Below are 16,888 nucleotides of genomic sequence, written 5' to 3'. Positions count from 1 at the left end.
ACTCCTATAGAAACAGAGGAGAGCACATCAGAGTACTGCCAGATGTCACCTCAGCAGCATATTAGTAAACCAAAGGGAAAGCATGTTTGAAAAAACAGGCAAAGGACAGCATTTCTTATCCACCCTTTGCTGGGTCCTAAAGAAGCAAACAACAGGGAGTTTGGCTGACACCCTGTCCAGCAGTTCTAGCACTTTTGGTGTTATACAAAAATCACAATCCAGTTTATAAAATAGGACAATCAGAAGGAGACAGATTTCTCCAACAAATAATTTTGCATGAAGAAAAGCATAACAGTACTTACTGGCTCTTTTAGCTTTTATAAGGCTGTAGAAAAAGTTCAAGTATGTTGAAAAAAGAAATGAAGATCACCTCTGAAGATCACTCTACTAAAAAATGTGGCATTTGCCTTTTATAATTAAGTCTTAAAATTTTTTTCTAATTTCCTTTTTTTCCTCTTACTTCCTTCTCTTTTTATTATTGTCTGCCTTAAGCTTAAACATGACAGTTTTCATGTAAGTAAAACTTCCCTATTCCTGAGAGAAACATAACCCCACCAAAAAAAAAAAACCAAAAAAAAAAACCCACAATGTTGGGAAAGTAAAAGATTTTCTGGAAACCAAAGCCATTGAATAACATCAACAATATTCAAAGAGGCCTTCATGGAACTTGCAATTCAAACCAAAGTTGTCACTGCTTGAGAACAACACACATCAGAAGAGAAGAAAGGTGTCAAGGAATAAATCACCACATCCTCTCAAAATTCATTAGCTAAGCAGAGGCTTGAGAAGGATACTGGACTCCTGGAATATCCAGTATGTAACCAAAGAAGAGATGAGTAAATTATTTTCCTCCACTTCTTAACAGATGTTAGCATAGAGATTATAATCTTATACAAAGACATTGCAGGATGCAAGTGTTAAGAGATTATAGGGAGCCTGGGTATAGACAAACTATTATTCTAACAGAAAATCTACAAAACTCTGTATTTATTATTTTTGTGCATTCCTTTACTAAGAGTGGTTGGCAAGCAGACAGCAACAACCCTGATCACTCAATTCACAGGATGGCGTATGGAGACCCACTGAGCTGCACACCAGGAAACTGTGGTCTGAAAGAGAAGAGCTTCTTCCCCTGACTAGAACTGGTGCATGACTTGAAAATGCTATGCCTATAAAGTATTTGGATTTCACAGTCATTTTTTTCTTTAAAATTAAAATCAAAACAACTAGGCTTTCACCTTTTAGTCACATCTCCAAAATGTGCTGCATAAGAGAGGAACATTTTTTTTACTGTTTCTTCCTTCAAGGTTTTTAATCTCCTCTGTTTCAACTTAAGACATAGAAATAAAGTAGCAGTCTCGAAATCTGCCTCAAACACTGACATATTTTAACTAAAATAACCATTGACCAAAGCTAAAACCTTCATATGACCAGTGAGGAGAGACGGCACAAATTAAGACAGTTCCTGTGAGTGAACATCAAATATGACCATTCCATACAAGTGAACTGCATGAATTTACCTCAGTAAATTCACTGCACTGACTGTACACACACACAGGCTGTGGTCATTCTCTCTTGCATTTGTCAGGTGCTTAAGAAATGCACTGAATCCCCCCCATTTTAAAAGGAACGGGAGAAAAGAAGAGGACTAAAACACAAGTTGAGACTTGAAAAACTTCCCTGGCAGCAGAGTAACTAAGAAAAAGGTAGCACATATAAATCTGGAAAGAAGCAACCTGATCACAATAAATCAAGAAGATTTCTTGTTAATTCTGAAATTTAACAGCACAAAAGTAAAAGGTGAAACTACAAATACACATAAACTTACAGATAGAAAACATTTTTTAAAACTATTAGCTCCTTTGGGCTTCACCAAATTTGCTAACATGAGTACATGGCTGCTGTGGTCTTAACTGAAAGCACAACAGACAGTAATAAGACTGCTTATATGACTGGAAAAAGAATGTTTAGGTAGGAAAACCATCCCTCATATATAATACTGTAGCAACATTTACCTGACTGAGAAGGAGGGAACTGAGTCAAAGATGAAGTTCTCTCACGTTTTACAGGTGGGCAGTAGCTTCCATCCTCACGATCAGATTCTGTAGAAAAAAAAATTATTAGAAAAAACACAGAACATCCCAGCAAGACACACACTCATGGCTTTTAATTTTACAGTAAAATCTCTTACCATCTCCATCTTCTGGACTTGATCCATCTGCAGATCTCTGAAATCAGATTACACTGATCAAACAAAGATCACATACTAAATATTTCAGTCTCTTGAGTTTGATCCAAATGTTTTAAACATCAGTTAGGAGAATTTTTCTTTAATGTCAGTGATACACACTCAATGCAATAATCATCTGTGACTTATACTATCAAAATATTAATTAATTCAAAATATTTCTTTACAAGTAATGAAATTCTTGAACATTCCCAACCACTAATATCTTTAGGGACTGTGTAACAATTACTACAGTTACCTTTTCTATATACTGAAAATTTGAAAATGACAGTTTTCAAATTTGGTTTCATTTTTTAAATATAAAGTTTCAAGCTCAACATAAATATACTCATTATTTGGGAGTTCATTCCAAAGCACTTTACCTAATTACTCTAAGTGACATTAGTTCCTTCAACAAAATTATAGCATTAGAAGAATGTCTTTCAAAACATGCTCTATAAGCCAGTACAACAGTATTTTTATTGGAATTAGGATTGGATAGTCCCTTAACATCTTCCACAGTACCAGAACAAAAAAGGAAGCATCACAGGCTACCAACCAGCATAGATACTAAAAAAAGTCTTTGAACAAAGGTTTTATGTATTTTCTGAGGATTTCTATGGCCCCTTCCTCTTACCTCTCTACCAGTTCCTCAACTAATATAATCTCCTTTCCACCTCCAAAAAATAACTCCATGACAGATTCCTTTCACTGTGGAAGGTGATCACAGCTGCACCAGCATCTTCATCTCACTACAAAACATCTCAGAATAATCGAATTGCTTAGGTAAGCAAGAACATTTAAGATCATCAAGTCTAAGTGATCCCTCAGAACAGCCATATCCAATGCTAAAACATGCCACATCCACACATCTTACAAATTCCTGCAGGGAAGATAGCTCCACCACTGCCATGGGCAGCCTGTTCCATGACTGCACAAACCTTTTGTGGAACATGCTTTTCCTAATATCCAGTCTAAATGTTCAACTTGAAGCCATATCCTCTTGTCCTGTAACTTGTTACCTGGAGGAACAGACCACCCCTCACCTTAGCTACACCATCCTTTCAGACAGCTCTGACATACTGGACCATCTACCTAGTCCAACACTACCCTTTCATCCCACTCCTACCCCAGGACATGCAGATGGACACCTCCCCTTCACTCAGTCTTACTTCAGAAATTGGCTGATAAATGGAAGAATGGCAGCTTATAGGCAGAGCCCATTGATGCCCCAAAACTCCTTCTCCACTATGATTCAGCCCACCTGGGCACTGAGAGCAGGCAGACACACAGAAGAACTGCGCAAGTCTGCACAGGACTGACATCTGAAGCATACCTTGGGTGTAAGAATACCAGAAAGTACAAAACTTTCTGTTTACCACTGCATACATTTAGAACCCAGATAATACTGTACTATCAGTACTCCGCTAAATGCTAATTAAAACCACTTACACTGCACTTAGGCTATTTAATTACCTTCAACGGCTTTTCTGTTTTGTTTTACGTTCATAAAAAGATATAGCTACCTCACTAGCACCCTAGTTGAGTACTTTTGAAACCTTTAGCATTGGGAATAAGAAGCTACTGACAGTTCTAGAATGCAACTCCCTGCATTCATACACACCTATCAGCCCAGCCATGTTAATACTGCACTTGATGATCCATGGCTCTTTCCACATAATTAGTCAAGTAGTCCATGGTACTACCAGAAGGTGGTCTTTTCAGTCACTGACCTTGCCAACACACAATACTTTCTCAAAAGATGAGGCTAAAATGGAAAATCATGATATAATGTATTTCAGCAATCAGCATCTGAACTCAAAATGATTCCATTTTGCATGTAAAGTGTTTTCACATATAAAAGCCATTTGTTTCCACTTTTATCAAAAATCCTGAAAATGAAAAGAAAACACTTGGTAAAAAATTTGCATGAGTGGAACTGCAGATCTGTATATGCAAAAATCCTTAAAAATAAACCAATTATTTCCACCTGAATGCCAAAATCTTAACATCTGCTTCATTCTCAATGCTCAAGTAACACATCCAAAAGTCAAACTTATATGATTTGAGGCACAAGCCTCAAATCATCTTATTACTGTAATTTTGTAACTGACAAGCACAACTAATGTACCATCACTGTGTTTAGTAGGTAACAGGCATCAATATCCAAAACTAACTCATACTCTACTGAAGGCAAAGCAGGACAGAAAATCTGCTCCGAGAGTTTTGGGAGATAAAGCTATGTACCTTTGGACAAATAGATGCCAGGTAGATTCTGTGAGGGTACACAGATCTACTGTATTAGCATAAGCTTCACTTTTCTATGATGCCACAAATAAAGTAAGTCACCACTGCAGCCAGAATTGCATACCAGTGCTGCTTCAGAGGAAGCTGGGTACACTAGACAAAAAGCAGAGGTATATACATATGACAAATCTGACAGACTGGAAAAGCAGCAGATTACATTTAGTGACAATGAAAAGCAGTCCAGCCTATCCATTTTACACCTCTCTTCTCAACCTACTCAGTCTGTACTTTACAGCAACATATGCTTTATACAAGTACCCCACAAAATGGAAACAAAAGGCAGGACCATCTCATCCTGTAAGAATCCATCAAGGTAATTAAATTTATCTCCACTCAGTTGTTTGGACTTAGATGCAGATGAAACACAAACTGGTAACAGCAAAATCCAACCTAGAATTTTCTCATTTAAGAGCAGAACCCACTTTTCACTTATTCTCTCTGTCCCTGGCTTTCAGAAATCCAGCTAGAGAAAAGTTACATATATGTCTCTATTTATAGAGGCTCCTACAATTAAGACACATTTCCAGTTAAGGAAATTAGTTTCATAAAGGCTACCAACTGCTTCTTAAAAGCCTAAGTCACAGTAGTTAACTAAATACAAACATTAATACCTCACGCAATTGTTACATCAAGCTAAGATAAGAACTTCAAAACTTAAAACTAGTCAGATTTTGCTTATTTACACTAGTAAGCAGAAACAGGGAGAGGAAGGGAGAATTTGGGTAAAGCAAAAAAGATCAATGCAATTTAGGGAAAACTCTAAGAGTACACTTCTAGTGTTTATCTTTGGAAATGCATTTTAAGATGCAAAAAAATCTATATATAAAGGACTTCAGAGCTAAGTAATGCAAGTCTTCAGTCCAGACACTCTGCACATACAGAGGCATTCTTGAACTGCTATGATTTGCTTAAAAGCTGTTCCAGAACCTCTTAATCAGCTTGGTCTTGCTGTGATGGCCACGTGCTGTGGGAGGTTGGTGTGGGTTAGCAGAGTTAGGATACAGCCATCAGCTCTGCAAGGGGCTGTACCTAAGGCCACACTGAATTCATGCCATATCAGAAATATCTGTGAGTGTGTGTACAAACAAGTAAACAACAAATATGCAGTGTCACTTCTCCTGTCTTAACTCATTCATCTTCCCAGGCCCTGGGAAGACTGCATGAAAATTACTGCTCCTATGAGCCAGTACAAGCACTCTTAAGATGCATCAACCTTCTCTAGATTTCAAGGTAAGGGATGGTTTTACTGTATGACACTGTGATAATTTGAAGAGTACTTGCTAGTGTGTGCCAGTTACATACCCATACTGAGCACCATACAATTTGGTACATTTAATTGACTGGAATAAAAAAGAATTATGAATGAATCAGATGTTCTGTACAGCCACTACTTTCTGCATATGATCCCCAACAGCATTTGTGGGTTTTAAATTTCTTTCAGAACACAGTTAACTGGGATAAGATTTTCTGCTCTCTAAGAACAAGACAAAGATAACCACTTCCTGGTTAATACCATTCTCTTGGTCAGTTCTAGTAACACTGCAATTTCAAATGACAGAGAACTGAGATAAAAGTCTGTGACTATGCTTTATAGGAAAGATGTGTGATAACGTCTTTACAAACGATTCCATGGGTAATGGTATTATGGGTATTAACGTATTTGAAATGGGTCTTAATGTCTCCCCTAACTTCAAGCAGCAGGTTTGTTACTAGAGCCCAGACAGCCCAGCTCCTGAAACAGACAAGTTGGGGACTCTGCACAAGCCTGAACTTATGAACTTTGGGGTAAAATGATGCTTTGAAGGAGGAATATGCAATAGGCAGTTCGGGAAGGCTGTACCTTCCTAGTACTTCAGACAATGGGGAAAGGAAGAGGGCAACGTGCAGCCAGGAGCTTGGGATAAAAAGAGAAGGCTGCACCCTCCAGAACCTCAAGAGAGAAAACCCGGTGGGGACATACGGCCCAGTGGACACTCTCCTTTTTTATTCAAATGAAGTTGCAGGACTCCTCTGTCTCCTTTATGGGCATTGGCTTTTCAGAGTGTGATTTTCTGTACATGTTTACCAGCTATATTTTAAAATATTAACCCTTAAAAATTTTAACCTTCAGAAAAAAGACTGAAAGAGTTCTGCAGGTAATCAAGCAACAGTCTGAACACAAAGAGGTCCTTAACCTACAGCTATTATTAGCACCTAATCATGACAACCCATTCAGTACATTTGAAATGGCCGATTCTTGGACAAAAAGCCCCAAACCAACCAGTGCAAGAGAAGGGTCCAGGTACTGGGTAGAGCAGCCTTAACAAAGCTTGAGCAAAGAGCACATGCCTAGGGTGTGATGCCAGAATGAACAGTGACACTCATCTGCACCAAGAAAACACGGTCCACCAACCAGAAAGATTAGGAACACTTAAAGTTGCTCTGAAAGACTGTATGGTAGGAGTCATTTAGTCATCCAATCCTTCAGAAAAGATTTTGCCACACCACCAGAAGAAAAATCAAATTATGAGCACTGACAGCTTTTCCACAAGATACTGATTTTCTCCCCACTCACTCCAAACACCCAAATCCAAAACTCTGCTATGATGCTTGGTGCTTTTAATCTGTTAAATACATTACAGGTTGCCATGACATACCCAGTGGAAGCAGTATTAGCTGCTCACTTTGTCAAGCTGCAGCATTGTGGCCCATAGAGGGAACAAAGAGTCCTCCTCTAACTGCTTGAAGCAAATCCCTCAAAAATAGACCCACCTTCTCATTTATTTAGACATGCTCTTGCCCTTAGCAAACACAGTTGACACTTCAAATTTTAAAACACTTGAGGTGTCTTCTACAGTTACGCTAATAGGGAGACTCACAAATTTCATTTCTTCTAATTGGAACGAGGGTTTAGAGACGACTAACACTTGAGATCAAAGAACCAGACAGACTGTGATTTGCACTACCTACAGTGAACAGCAACAGATTCCACCTAATAGAAGGGTCTTTTTCCTCTAATCCCCTCAGCAGCAGAAGTACTTGGTAGATTGACACTTACCCCTGCCAGTTCTTGTTGAATAGGAGCAAGCTGCGCTTCAGAAGCAGGACTCAGGGTAGCACTGACTGAGACCACAGCAGGAGCAGGGTGCTCAGAGTCGCACTCACCAGCTGGTTCTGTGTGACCCAGACCATGGTAGGGGGGCTCAACCTCTCCCTGGGGGTCCTCGCCTGAATCCGACAAAGCTTTTTGCTCTGCAGGGGACTGTGAGCAGAAAAGACAACGTCCCTTCAATGCAAGGCTGCAACATGAGATTGGTCGTCCTAGTGAGAGGATCCGTTTTTTTTTTTAATTTCACTGTTTTCACAGTATGGCAGAAGGAGCTGCTTGTTGCTGAGACACCACTTAAAATACATAGAAACTCTGTAACAGAACCTGCTGACAAAATTACTTCCCAAGCCTGCAAAAAGCCTTAGCTGGAGCAAATGCACTCTTTTGAAAGTCACCAATACCATCTGTACCCCCAGCCAAGAGGATTTTGCCAGCTACAGGCTTGTTGGGGTTTAACTCCTCCCCTCTCTCAAGGACTAAAGGACAGTTGATAGCTTTTACCTTCATATTCAGATATAAAAATTAGACAATTACTCTAAATAACTGTTCTTCACTGCCTCTTCAGCCCACTTTTGAAGGAGGTGAGGTTGGTTATAAAATTCTCACAGAAATTATTTTAACATTCACACAAGACACAGGATCCTTTCATATTTACATGACATGAATTATCTGAAAAGCAGCACCAACGCTTTTTTTTCATAAATTAGCAAGTTTCAGTCTATTTCAAGGAGGGAGGTGACTGGATAACTAGTGCACCCTAATGGGATTTGACTTCTGCCACAGACTTTTCACTCCTTCACATCATTTAATGCTGCACATCCCTGCCTGTACAACAAAAGTTTGCATTATCATATTCTGTATATATTTGAAGAACAAAAAAGTTATAAAAAGACTTGGAGCACAAACAACTGTATTGTGATTAAGGACTGAATTATAGTCCATGGATAACATGCAGGCCAAGGATGTGCACTTGTAATCTGCAGGCTGAGCTTCCCTGCATCTTTTGGTGAAGTATTTGAAGAATTAGCAGTAAGGAAAAGATGGCTCTCCAAAGGACACAACTCAGCTTGCTCCCAGAAAACACTTGGTAGAACAAAGAGACTAAAAATGCTCATCATTGCCCAGGTCTGTACAAGAAAGTAAAAGCCTGAAAAATAAACAGCAGCACTTAAGAGCCAAGTTCTTCAAGTAACACTTGTCCTGTCATGGTAACAAAAGCCAGCGATACATGAAATTTTATTATGCAAGAAATTACTATAATTAAGGCTCAAAATAGTCGAAATATATTTATGGGGCTATTACTATGAATATCAGGTAAAAGTTCAAGGTGCTGGGTTTTTGCACTGTCAAAGTTATCTAACATTTTAATATTTAGTTGTTAATAACAGATCCAAACACTAACTTAAAACCCCACAGAATGAGAAGAGTTAAAGAAACATTTTTTTCACCAAACACTTAATAAAATCTTGTAGTCTAGCCACCTATCCTTACCTTTTTGTCTGGGGAGAACAGCAGGAAAAGGCTACCTGGAACTGGCCATAGCACTCACAATATATGTAAAATAAAAAAAAAAAAAAAAAGAGCCTTACCAGAAACATACACTGACTTCTAGGTACAGTTTAGAAAATTGCTCGTAATGAAGAAGAGGCAAGAATATGCAATCCCAAGCACTTAAAATTGGAAATTACAAAATATTTTGCAAGTAATTCATATTGACACGGTTTAGAATACCCTAACCCTAAAGTAAGCTAAGTGAACATACAACAGATTTTAATAACTCCTGTAATATTTGAAATACTTGCTGTCAAACATTTAAAAAAGTGGAAGTAAGTACAAATCTGATTTCTATCCTAAGCAAGACTGGAATATCCACTTCAAGACCCACAAAAGAAATAAACAAAAGTAACTACTGCAAATCACCACTTCTATGAAGAAAAATCTGAATCCAAAAAAAGAATTTCATGGCAAATATATAAATACATAAAATATAAAATTATATTAGAAAAAGTATATTAATCAAAATTCACTGTAAGTTTCAGAATTTTGTGAATAGTATATAGTTTAAGTCATGGAAGACAAGGCCAAAGGACTCAAGGATTTATTTATCAAACCAGAACTGCTCCAGGCAGATATTTGTACAGCTGCTTTTTTGTTCTCAAAAAAGCATATCCAAAGGAAACTGTGAATTCTTAAAATTAATTTTAATCCTTAGTGATGCATACTATTGAAAGTGTTTCCTAGTCTCTTAGCTTCATGAATTCTGATCTGAGCTCTTTCTGGAAGTTCTTAGGAGCTGATGAACAGTTCACTCTCTTCCTTTTTGCTGGAATATTTTGACGGAGAAATGTGTCCCTCCCTCCTTGAGCCTCCTCTCTCTAGAGAAAACATTCCTTATAAAATGCAGTTCTAGGGAGAACTTGACAGAAACCTGTTCCTGTCTCTTAAACACTATGACAAAGATCAAGGGAGAGTTGAATAACGTTAGGAAACCACCTACACAAATTCACCTTTCTCAGCCAGATGAAACAACTTCTATTTTTTTAAAACTAAAAATAACACACCAAGACTAAATACATCTATTTGAAGATTTTGTTTCCTCTGTATTACAGAAAATAAGGAGAGACATGAACGAATAATTTAAAGCTAAGACTTGCGTGATACTACAGTCACCAAATAAAGGCAAGGAAATAATATTCTTTTTACATAATGACTGGAACAAGCACTCTTGGAGCAGCTTTTCCTACCAATTCTAATTTGAGTTATTTGCAATCCCTTTCCTCATTTTCCTCACCCTAGCACCTCTATCCAATGGCTGAAAAAGACTACTCTCAGTATATCTTTTCACATTTTTTACCTGCTTAGAGCCAAGGGCAACTCTTGTCTATATGCCTAATAACCTTTATCAGCCTCTCTATATACCTCCAAGCTTTTTCTGTACAACTGTCTCTCCAAATACCTTCATGACTGTTCTTTTATGTACAGCAAAATGTTCACAATTATGAGCTCTTAAGCACAAAATTCAACTCTATAAGTACATTATGGACTTACAATACAGTTCCACTGGGTATCCATGCTAACAATGCTGAGACAGACTGGGAAAGGGAATGCTCTGCTTCTCCTTACACAAATTATTTCATTCACAGCTTTCTCACTGCCACTATCCTAAACCTGGAAGTCATGGCCACAGCACGAAGAACCTTTTCTAGTCATCTGCCTCCCCAAACCACCAAAACCCAAGCATTTCCAAATAACACTGCATCAAAGCAGGACTTCAATTAACCCCTACTTTAAGTATCTTAAAAAAAAAACCTCATTATTTTGTTCTTCAGGCTATTGAGAATGTCATATTCCAATCACCTACATCACTTCTACAACTCTACACCTAGTTTTAAACTGTATAGTTAAGACCGTGATGACAGCTAGAATAACTTAACAACACAGCCCCTTATTCACTCCAGAACCTTTGCATTTAGGACCCCCAGTTACCCCTTAAACTCTTGGTATGGAACATGACCCAAGTATCACATAGCTTACTTACCTTCTTTCAGAGTCAATCTTAAAAGGTCACCACTATCAATTCATGTATGGAAAGGAGGACACTGATCAAAACCAGTTATACAACAAACTAGAAATAAAGTACTCTTTTCTATATTCTACCAATACATAGGCTGGTGGAGGGAAGAAGACAAGGTGCAAGCTACACCATAAACAATGGTGTCTTCAAGTGCAAAAATTTTTTAAATCCGAGTGGAGAATTTACCTTTTCCTATACTTGTTAATCACAAGTATAAAAAGGTCATAGTATAGGGAGGTCATAATGATCCTATGTAATGACAATCAGTAACGACCAGTGTACCAACAGTTCATACTAGCAGAACAAATGACACTATTTAAAAACATTTTTGGACAAAGTGTTTCTTTACACTACTGATTAAATTTGTTTGAGCTAATATACTTGCTTAAAATGTGCCAATGAAAAAGTAACAGAATACTTTCACCTCAGAAATGCATGTTAAAAGCTAACTTCAGAAAATTAATTAAAAGTAAACTGTAGCCAGAAACTTGTCATGAAATGGTTTTATGGCAGAAGCTAAAATCAGTTTCAGAGCAGAAACACCAAAGTGTATAATAAACACAGATATAAGTTGTATCCCTCAATATAAGTTGTATCCCTCAATTTAAATATTTAATTCAGAAAGTGCTATGAAAAGCACAGCTTAGCTCATAAAGAAGTTATTTGGAGTAACAGAAATACTCTATACGTAACAGTGAGGTTCAGACTTCATATCGCTTTCAGATCTCAACAGTTTGAGCCTTAAGCTGATGCAATTTTCCAACGGGTGTCAGCCCTAGGAACTCTGCTTGTCAGAAATAATAACAGTGCTACTATTCAGATATTTGCAAAGTTGTATTTCACACATTGGAAAAACAATTCTAAAATAGTTAAGGAGACAAGAAAATAATGAAAATACAGACTCATATTTAGTAACTACAAATTTGATATCCACCATTAATTGACATCTAAACTGAAAACAAGGACAGACTAATCCTGTCTTTTCACAGAATTACTAGGTTGGAAGAGACCTTCAAAATCGAGTCCAACCCATGGCCTAACACTTCAACTAAACTAAACATTGAGTGCCATATCCAGTCTTTTTCTAAACACATCCAGGGATGGTGACTCCACCACCTCCCCAGGCAGACCATTCCACAGCTTTATCACCCTTTCGGTAAAAAAACATTTTCCTAACATCCAACCTATATTTCCCTTGGTGCAGCTTCAGACTGTGTCCTCTGGTTCAGGTCAGTTGCTGCCTGGAGAAAGAGACTGACCCCCAGCTGACTTACAACCACCCTTCAGGTAGTTGTAGAGAGTGATAAGGTCACCTCTGAGTCTCCTTTTCTCCAGGCTAAACAACCCCAGCTCCCTTCAGTCATTCCTCATAGGGCTTGTGTTCCAAGCCCCTCACCAGCCTCATTGCCCTTCTCTGGACATGCTCAAGCATCTTTAACTGCAAAAGAAAATTCAAACTTCCTTATGTAAAGTAACATTAAGGAGCAACACTATGAACACTATGCATTTTTTGTCCTCTCTATATAAACATGTCAAATTGCAAGGCCTGATATTTTATTCAAGTATATACAACCTTAGCTGGAAGATGTAGTCAAAAAATTAGTTTCCAGACTAGTATTAATTTTGTCCTAGAACATGCTGAATATTTTCCAATTTCTAGTGGAGAAAAGGATCATAAAACCACAGAATTGTTCAGGTTTAAAACCTTCTCCAAGATCAGAATCAAGCCATTCCCTCAGCACTACCAAATCTACCACTAGCCCACATCACCACAGCTTTTAAATCCCGGTAGGGATGGGGACTCCACCACTATCCTGGGCAGCTGTGACAGGGCTGAACAGCCCTTTCAGTGAAGAAATTCCCAATATCCAACCTTAAACACCCCAGCACAACTCAAGGTCATTTCCTCTCATCCTATCGCTTGTTCCCTGCTAGAGCCTGACCTCCACCTGGCTCCACCCTCCTGTCAGGGAGTTGTAGAGAGTGAAACAATCTCCTGTGAGCCTCCTTTTCTCCAGGCTGAGCCCCTGCCTGCTCCCTCAGCTGCTCCTTATCAGCTCCAGACCCTTTCCCAGCTCTGTTCCCTTCTCTGGACATGCTCCAGCCCTTCACTGACTTTCTTGTCAGGAAGGGCCTAAAACTGAGCCCAGGGTTTGAAATGCCTCAGCAGTGCCCAGCACAGGGGACAGTCACTGAGTTGGTCCTGCTGGCCACATTGTAGCTGGTACAGCCAGGTGCCATTGGCCTTCTTGGCCACCTGGGCACACCTGGGCTCATGTTCAGCTGCTGTTGACCAGGACCACCAGGTCCTACTCCACCAGGCAGCTTTCCAGCCACTCTGATCCAAGTCTCAAATGTTCCGTGGTGTTGGTATGACCCAAATGTCAGACACCTTCCTAGCACAAACTTAAGTCAGGGTATCTAGAAAAAGAACATTGTTTAACTTAATAGTAGACACTACTGTTAGTTCCAGGAAAGTCAGTAAGACCACTGAATTATATCAACACAGCTGTAATACTGAGAGGATCTGCAGACACTGAAATGAAGTAATTCTGCTCAGGAAGTACAGGTTCATGTGGAAAAATACTAGACAAACATATGAACAACCATCACAGACAGTTACCTGAATACACAATGCAATGCTTTTTCTTCCCCTCAGCTTATCGTCAGACTGCTGTGTCAGCACTAAAAAGCCTCCACTAACACTTTTGCTTACAGAAAAGTGACTTGACTAGACAGACATTTTGCTAAATTAAAATTGTAATTTACATTGAGAAATTACATATTCAAGTAGTGTGTTCTTTAACAACTATTTTGAAGTTACTTTTGCATTTTCTTCAAAACACTGCTCAAGGAAAAACTCCTCTGTTTGTAGGATTTCCCTGTTAACTTTAGAGGCTAGTCTTTTGTGGTAGGCAATGCACTTAACCAAGCACCTTTTACAGAAACAGTAACAGTTACCCTTCTTGGGAAATCTTAGCTATTAAGCCATTCTGAAAATACAGTGAAAGATCTCAACCAGTATGTAACATGATGCACTTTTCCTTAATTAAATTGATTAAAGCTGGCCTGAATGCCAGGTTCTGATATATACAGCATAAGACATCGGCTGTTACTTGAGCTCACAGCATCATATTCTGACTATACTACTACTGTATCTATACTACAAAAAACAACTACTGGCACAAGCAAGAAGCTTTTAATTCAATCAAACTGCAAGAAGCACAGCATAGATGCTTCTACAAGTCCTTCTCTGCAGTGTCAAATACATAACAATAAAAGCCACTAAAATTATTAACCACTCCCCCTTCTCCTTTAAAAATCCTCTATCTCGACACAACACTCTAGCATAAGCATTTATGTCTGTCACTACTTTGAAAATTGGCAACTAACTGACAGATGCTACCACTAGACTCTCTGATCTGTTTCAAGGAACAGGCCCTACTCCCCACCCAAGCCAGACTTATTCCATGCACAAAGCAACAGTGGCCAGCATCCATGACAGCACCACCACCGCCTGGCATTTAAATAAATGCATAACTTATCTCTACCTCCTGTGCCTTCAAGATGCTTAGGAGCCCACAGACTCTCTACCCATCAAAGCCAGACTTTCTGTCTATGTCGAGGCAGTCCTGAATACAGTTATCTGCTCAGCACCACCTCTGCATCCTCAGAGGCAGCTGGGCAGATTAAATCACAGATGTCCCTCCTTAGATCACCTCTGCCAGCACCAAAATACATTATCCCTTTTATTAATATATTTTTATGAATATTTTATTGCAATCTATCAGAGTGCAACAGATCTGTCTCACAGCCCAATGGAGGAGTTTGCACAGCTTAATGCTGAAGGCATGAAGTATGCAGGCCGCTAGAGGGGTGCAGAAGCAAAGGTGCATCATGAAGGAACTTGAGAGTACAAGAACTGCTATCTTGGCATGTAAGGACCAGGCCAGCCCAAAAGGACACAGGACCACGTCACTCTGCCTGGATTGCACACTGCTACAATCACCACCAGGGTAAAAGACATCTGCAGAGAACACGCACCATGACACAACTCAGAAGGGACTTCAGAATAGTCTAGGCAACAGTGGGTGATTGGGAGCTGTTTCCTAAGAGGAAACATGATCAAAATTGGCAGTACAAACACTACCACTCCCTTCATTCCACAGTATATGTAAACAGTTATTGTAAAAAATGTAATTAAAAGGATGTCTTGAAAGCACTTACTCTCTAGCAGATTTAATTTGATTAGCTAATATTTGGAGGACAACAGACTTAAATCCTTTCCAAGCTGAAAAACAATTTCAAGCTCCTGCTGAGGAATATGAACCTGTGAGAAAGCTTGAGTCTGGTACTTGTTCTAAACTAAAGAAAAGCTATCAACTGAAAAATTACTCAGTATTTCAATTCAAACATTTCTGACTCCACAGATAACAAAATAATCCAGTGATCCAACAGAAAGTGTATCATACACTTCTGTTGGTTCCCAGCATCTTCAACAGAAACAAGAGTAACCTTGATTTTTTTCCCCACATAAATCGTACTAGCTTTTACTATTAACCAGACAGAATTAAATCCCATATTGAGATCAGCGAACATAATTACCATTTCCCAAGATAACTAGACACTTCACAGTATACAAACCAAAGATACGAGAGACATTTAAGTACACTGAGGTGAAAAGCAATAGTCTGGACCAGTTTTCTTTGCTTTGTAGCTTTGTCATGCTGAGCGTGTCAGCACCCCTCTGCCACATGTTCAAGATACACCTTCACCGTACTTTTTCTTCCACATTGATCCATATTCTGTCTGAAGAGCTACCTGTATTGTGAAACCACCATACATCTTCCCACTTTTAGCCCTTCAGTATCTGCTTGCACTATGCCCATTGATGATGGTAATGTTCTATTAGCCACCTTCAGCCTCACAACAATACAAAGGGCTGATCACCATGGAAGAAAGGAGTCAGGGCTAAGAACAAAAAAAGAAAGTATCAATAACTCCTTACCTTCTGTGCTTTATCCTTCTGAAATACAAAGACAGGTGGGGCAATGGCAGGTTTTTCTGTAAAAAGAGAAATCATTGGAGTTTTTTCCAACCACATTCATCTTGACTATTATGAAAATGTTCTGTTCTGTGATGCTTTTAGCAACAATGAATCCCTAAGCCAGTTAAATCTCAGTTACACATATTGTTTCTACCAGTTCCTGGTAATTGATGTTTATAAGGACTTAACCTTCAAAAGTTAAAAAAGAGTGTTTTAAGACAAACAACACAACTAATGTCTAAAAGCTATTTGTGTTTCTCCTCCAGATCACTTACAAGCTAGTACTTGTACCACACTTTAGTACATCAGAAGGAAAAGTCCCTTTGATGCAGCAGTTCACTAGCTGAACACATGCTTTTCCTTCCCCACTGACACGCATTAATGAAAGGGGAGTTTGTTTTACGCCCCCACATACTCCTTTCTTAAAGGTCCCCTAACACTGACATTTGATTACGCTTGTATTTCATTATCACTGAAAACTGTAGAAAGGTCCTATATTAATATTTGCAGGTCTACAATTCAAACCTACTATATTACACATTACAGAGGAACCAGCCTTTTCTGCACAATTTAAGAGCACATATGCTTTCATCTTAAAGCTCTGAATCAAATATTAGCAGAATGCTATTTTCTAAATAAGCACAT

At 38.7% G+C, this 16,888-nt stretch overlaps 1 protein-coding gene across 4 annotated transcripts in view; it reads right to left on the bottom strand.

The window, feature by feature from the left end:
* The window catches only part of RANBP3 (RAN binding protein 3), a 58,205-nt gene that overhangs the window by 27,935 nt on the left and 13,382 nt on the right, over positions 1-16,888 (bottom strand). For 2 of the 4 annotated variants that reach the window (XM_021528175.4, XM_021528176.4), the window contains exons 2-5: positions 16,205-16,260; positions 7,572-7,775; positions 2,192-2,228; positions 2,016-2,102 (exon numbers count right to left, since the gene is read on the bottom strand). In XM_021528175.4, the coding sequence (XP_021383850.1) occupies positions 2,016-2,102; positions 2,192-2,228; positions 7,572-7,775; positions 16,205-16,260 (384 nt within the window). The remainder of the gene's footprint in view (positions 1-2,015; positions 2,103-2,191; positions 2,229-7,571; positions 7,776-16,204; positions 16,261-16,888) is intronic. The other 2 variants (XM_021528177.4, XM_085562729.1) reach the window with 1 other exon arrangement.

The sequence above is a fragment of the Lonchura striata genome, chromosome 28 (genome assembly GCF_050655825.1).
Source record: "Lonchura striata isolate lonStrDom1 chromosome 28, ASM5065582v1, whole genome shotgun sequence".
Classification (NCBI taxonomy): Eukaryota; Metazoa; Chordata; class Aves; order Passeriformes; family Estrildidae; genus Lonchura; species Lonchura striata.
The sequence above is the reverse complement of the archived record's forward strand: the minus strand, read 5'-3'. Positions and strand labels throughout refer to the sequence as shown.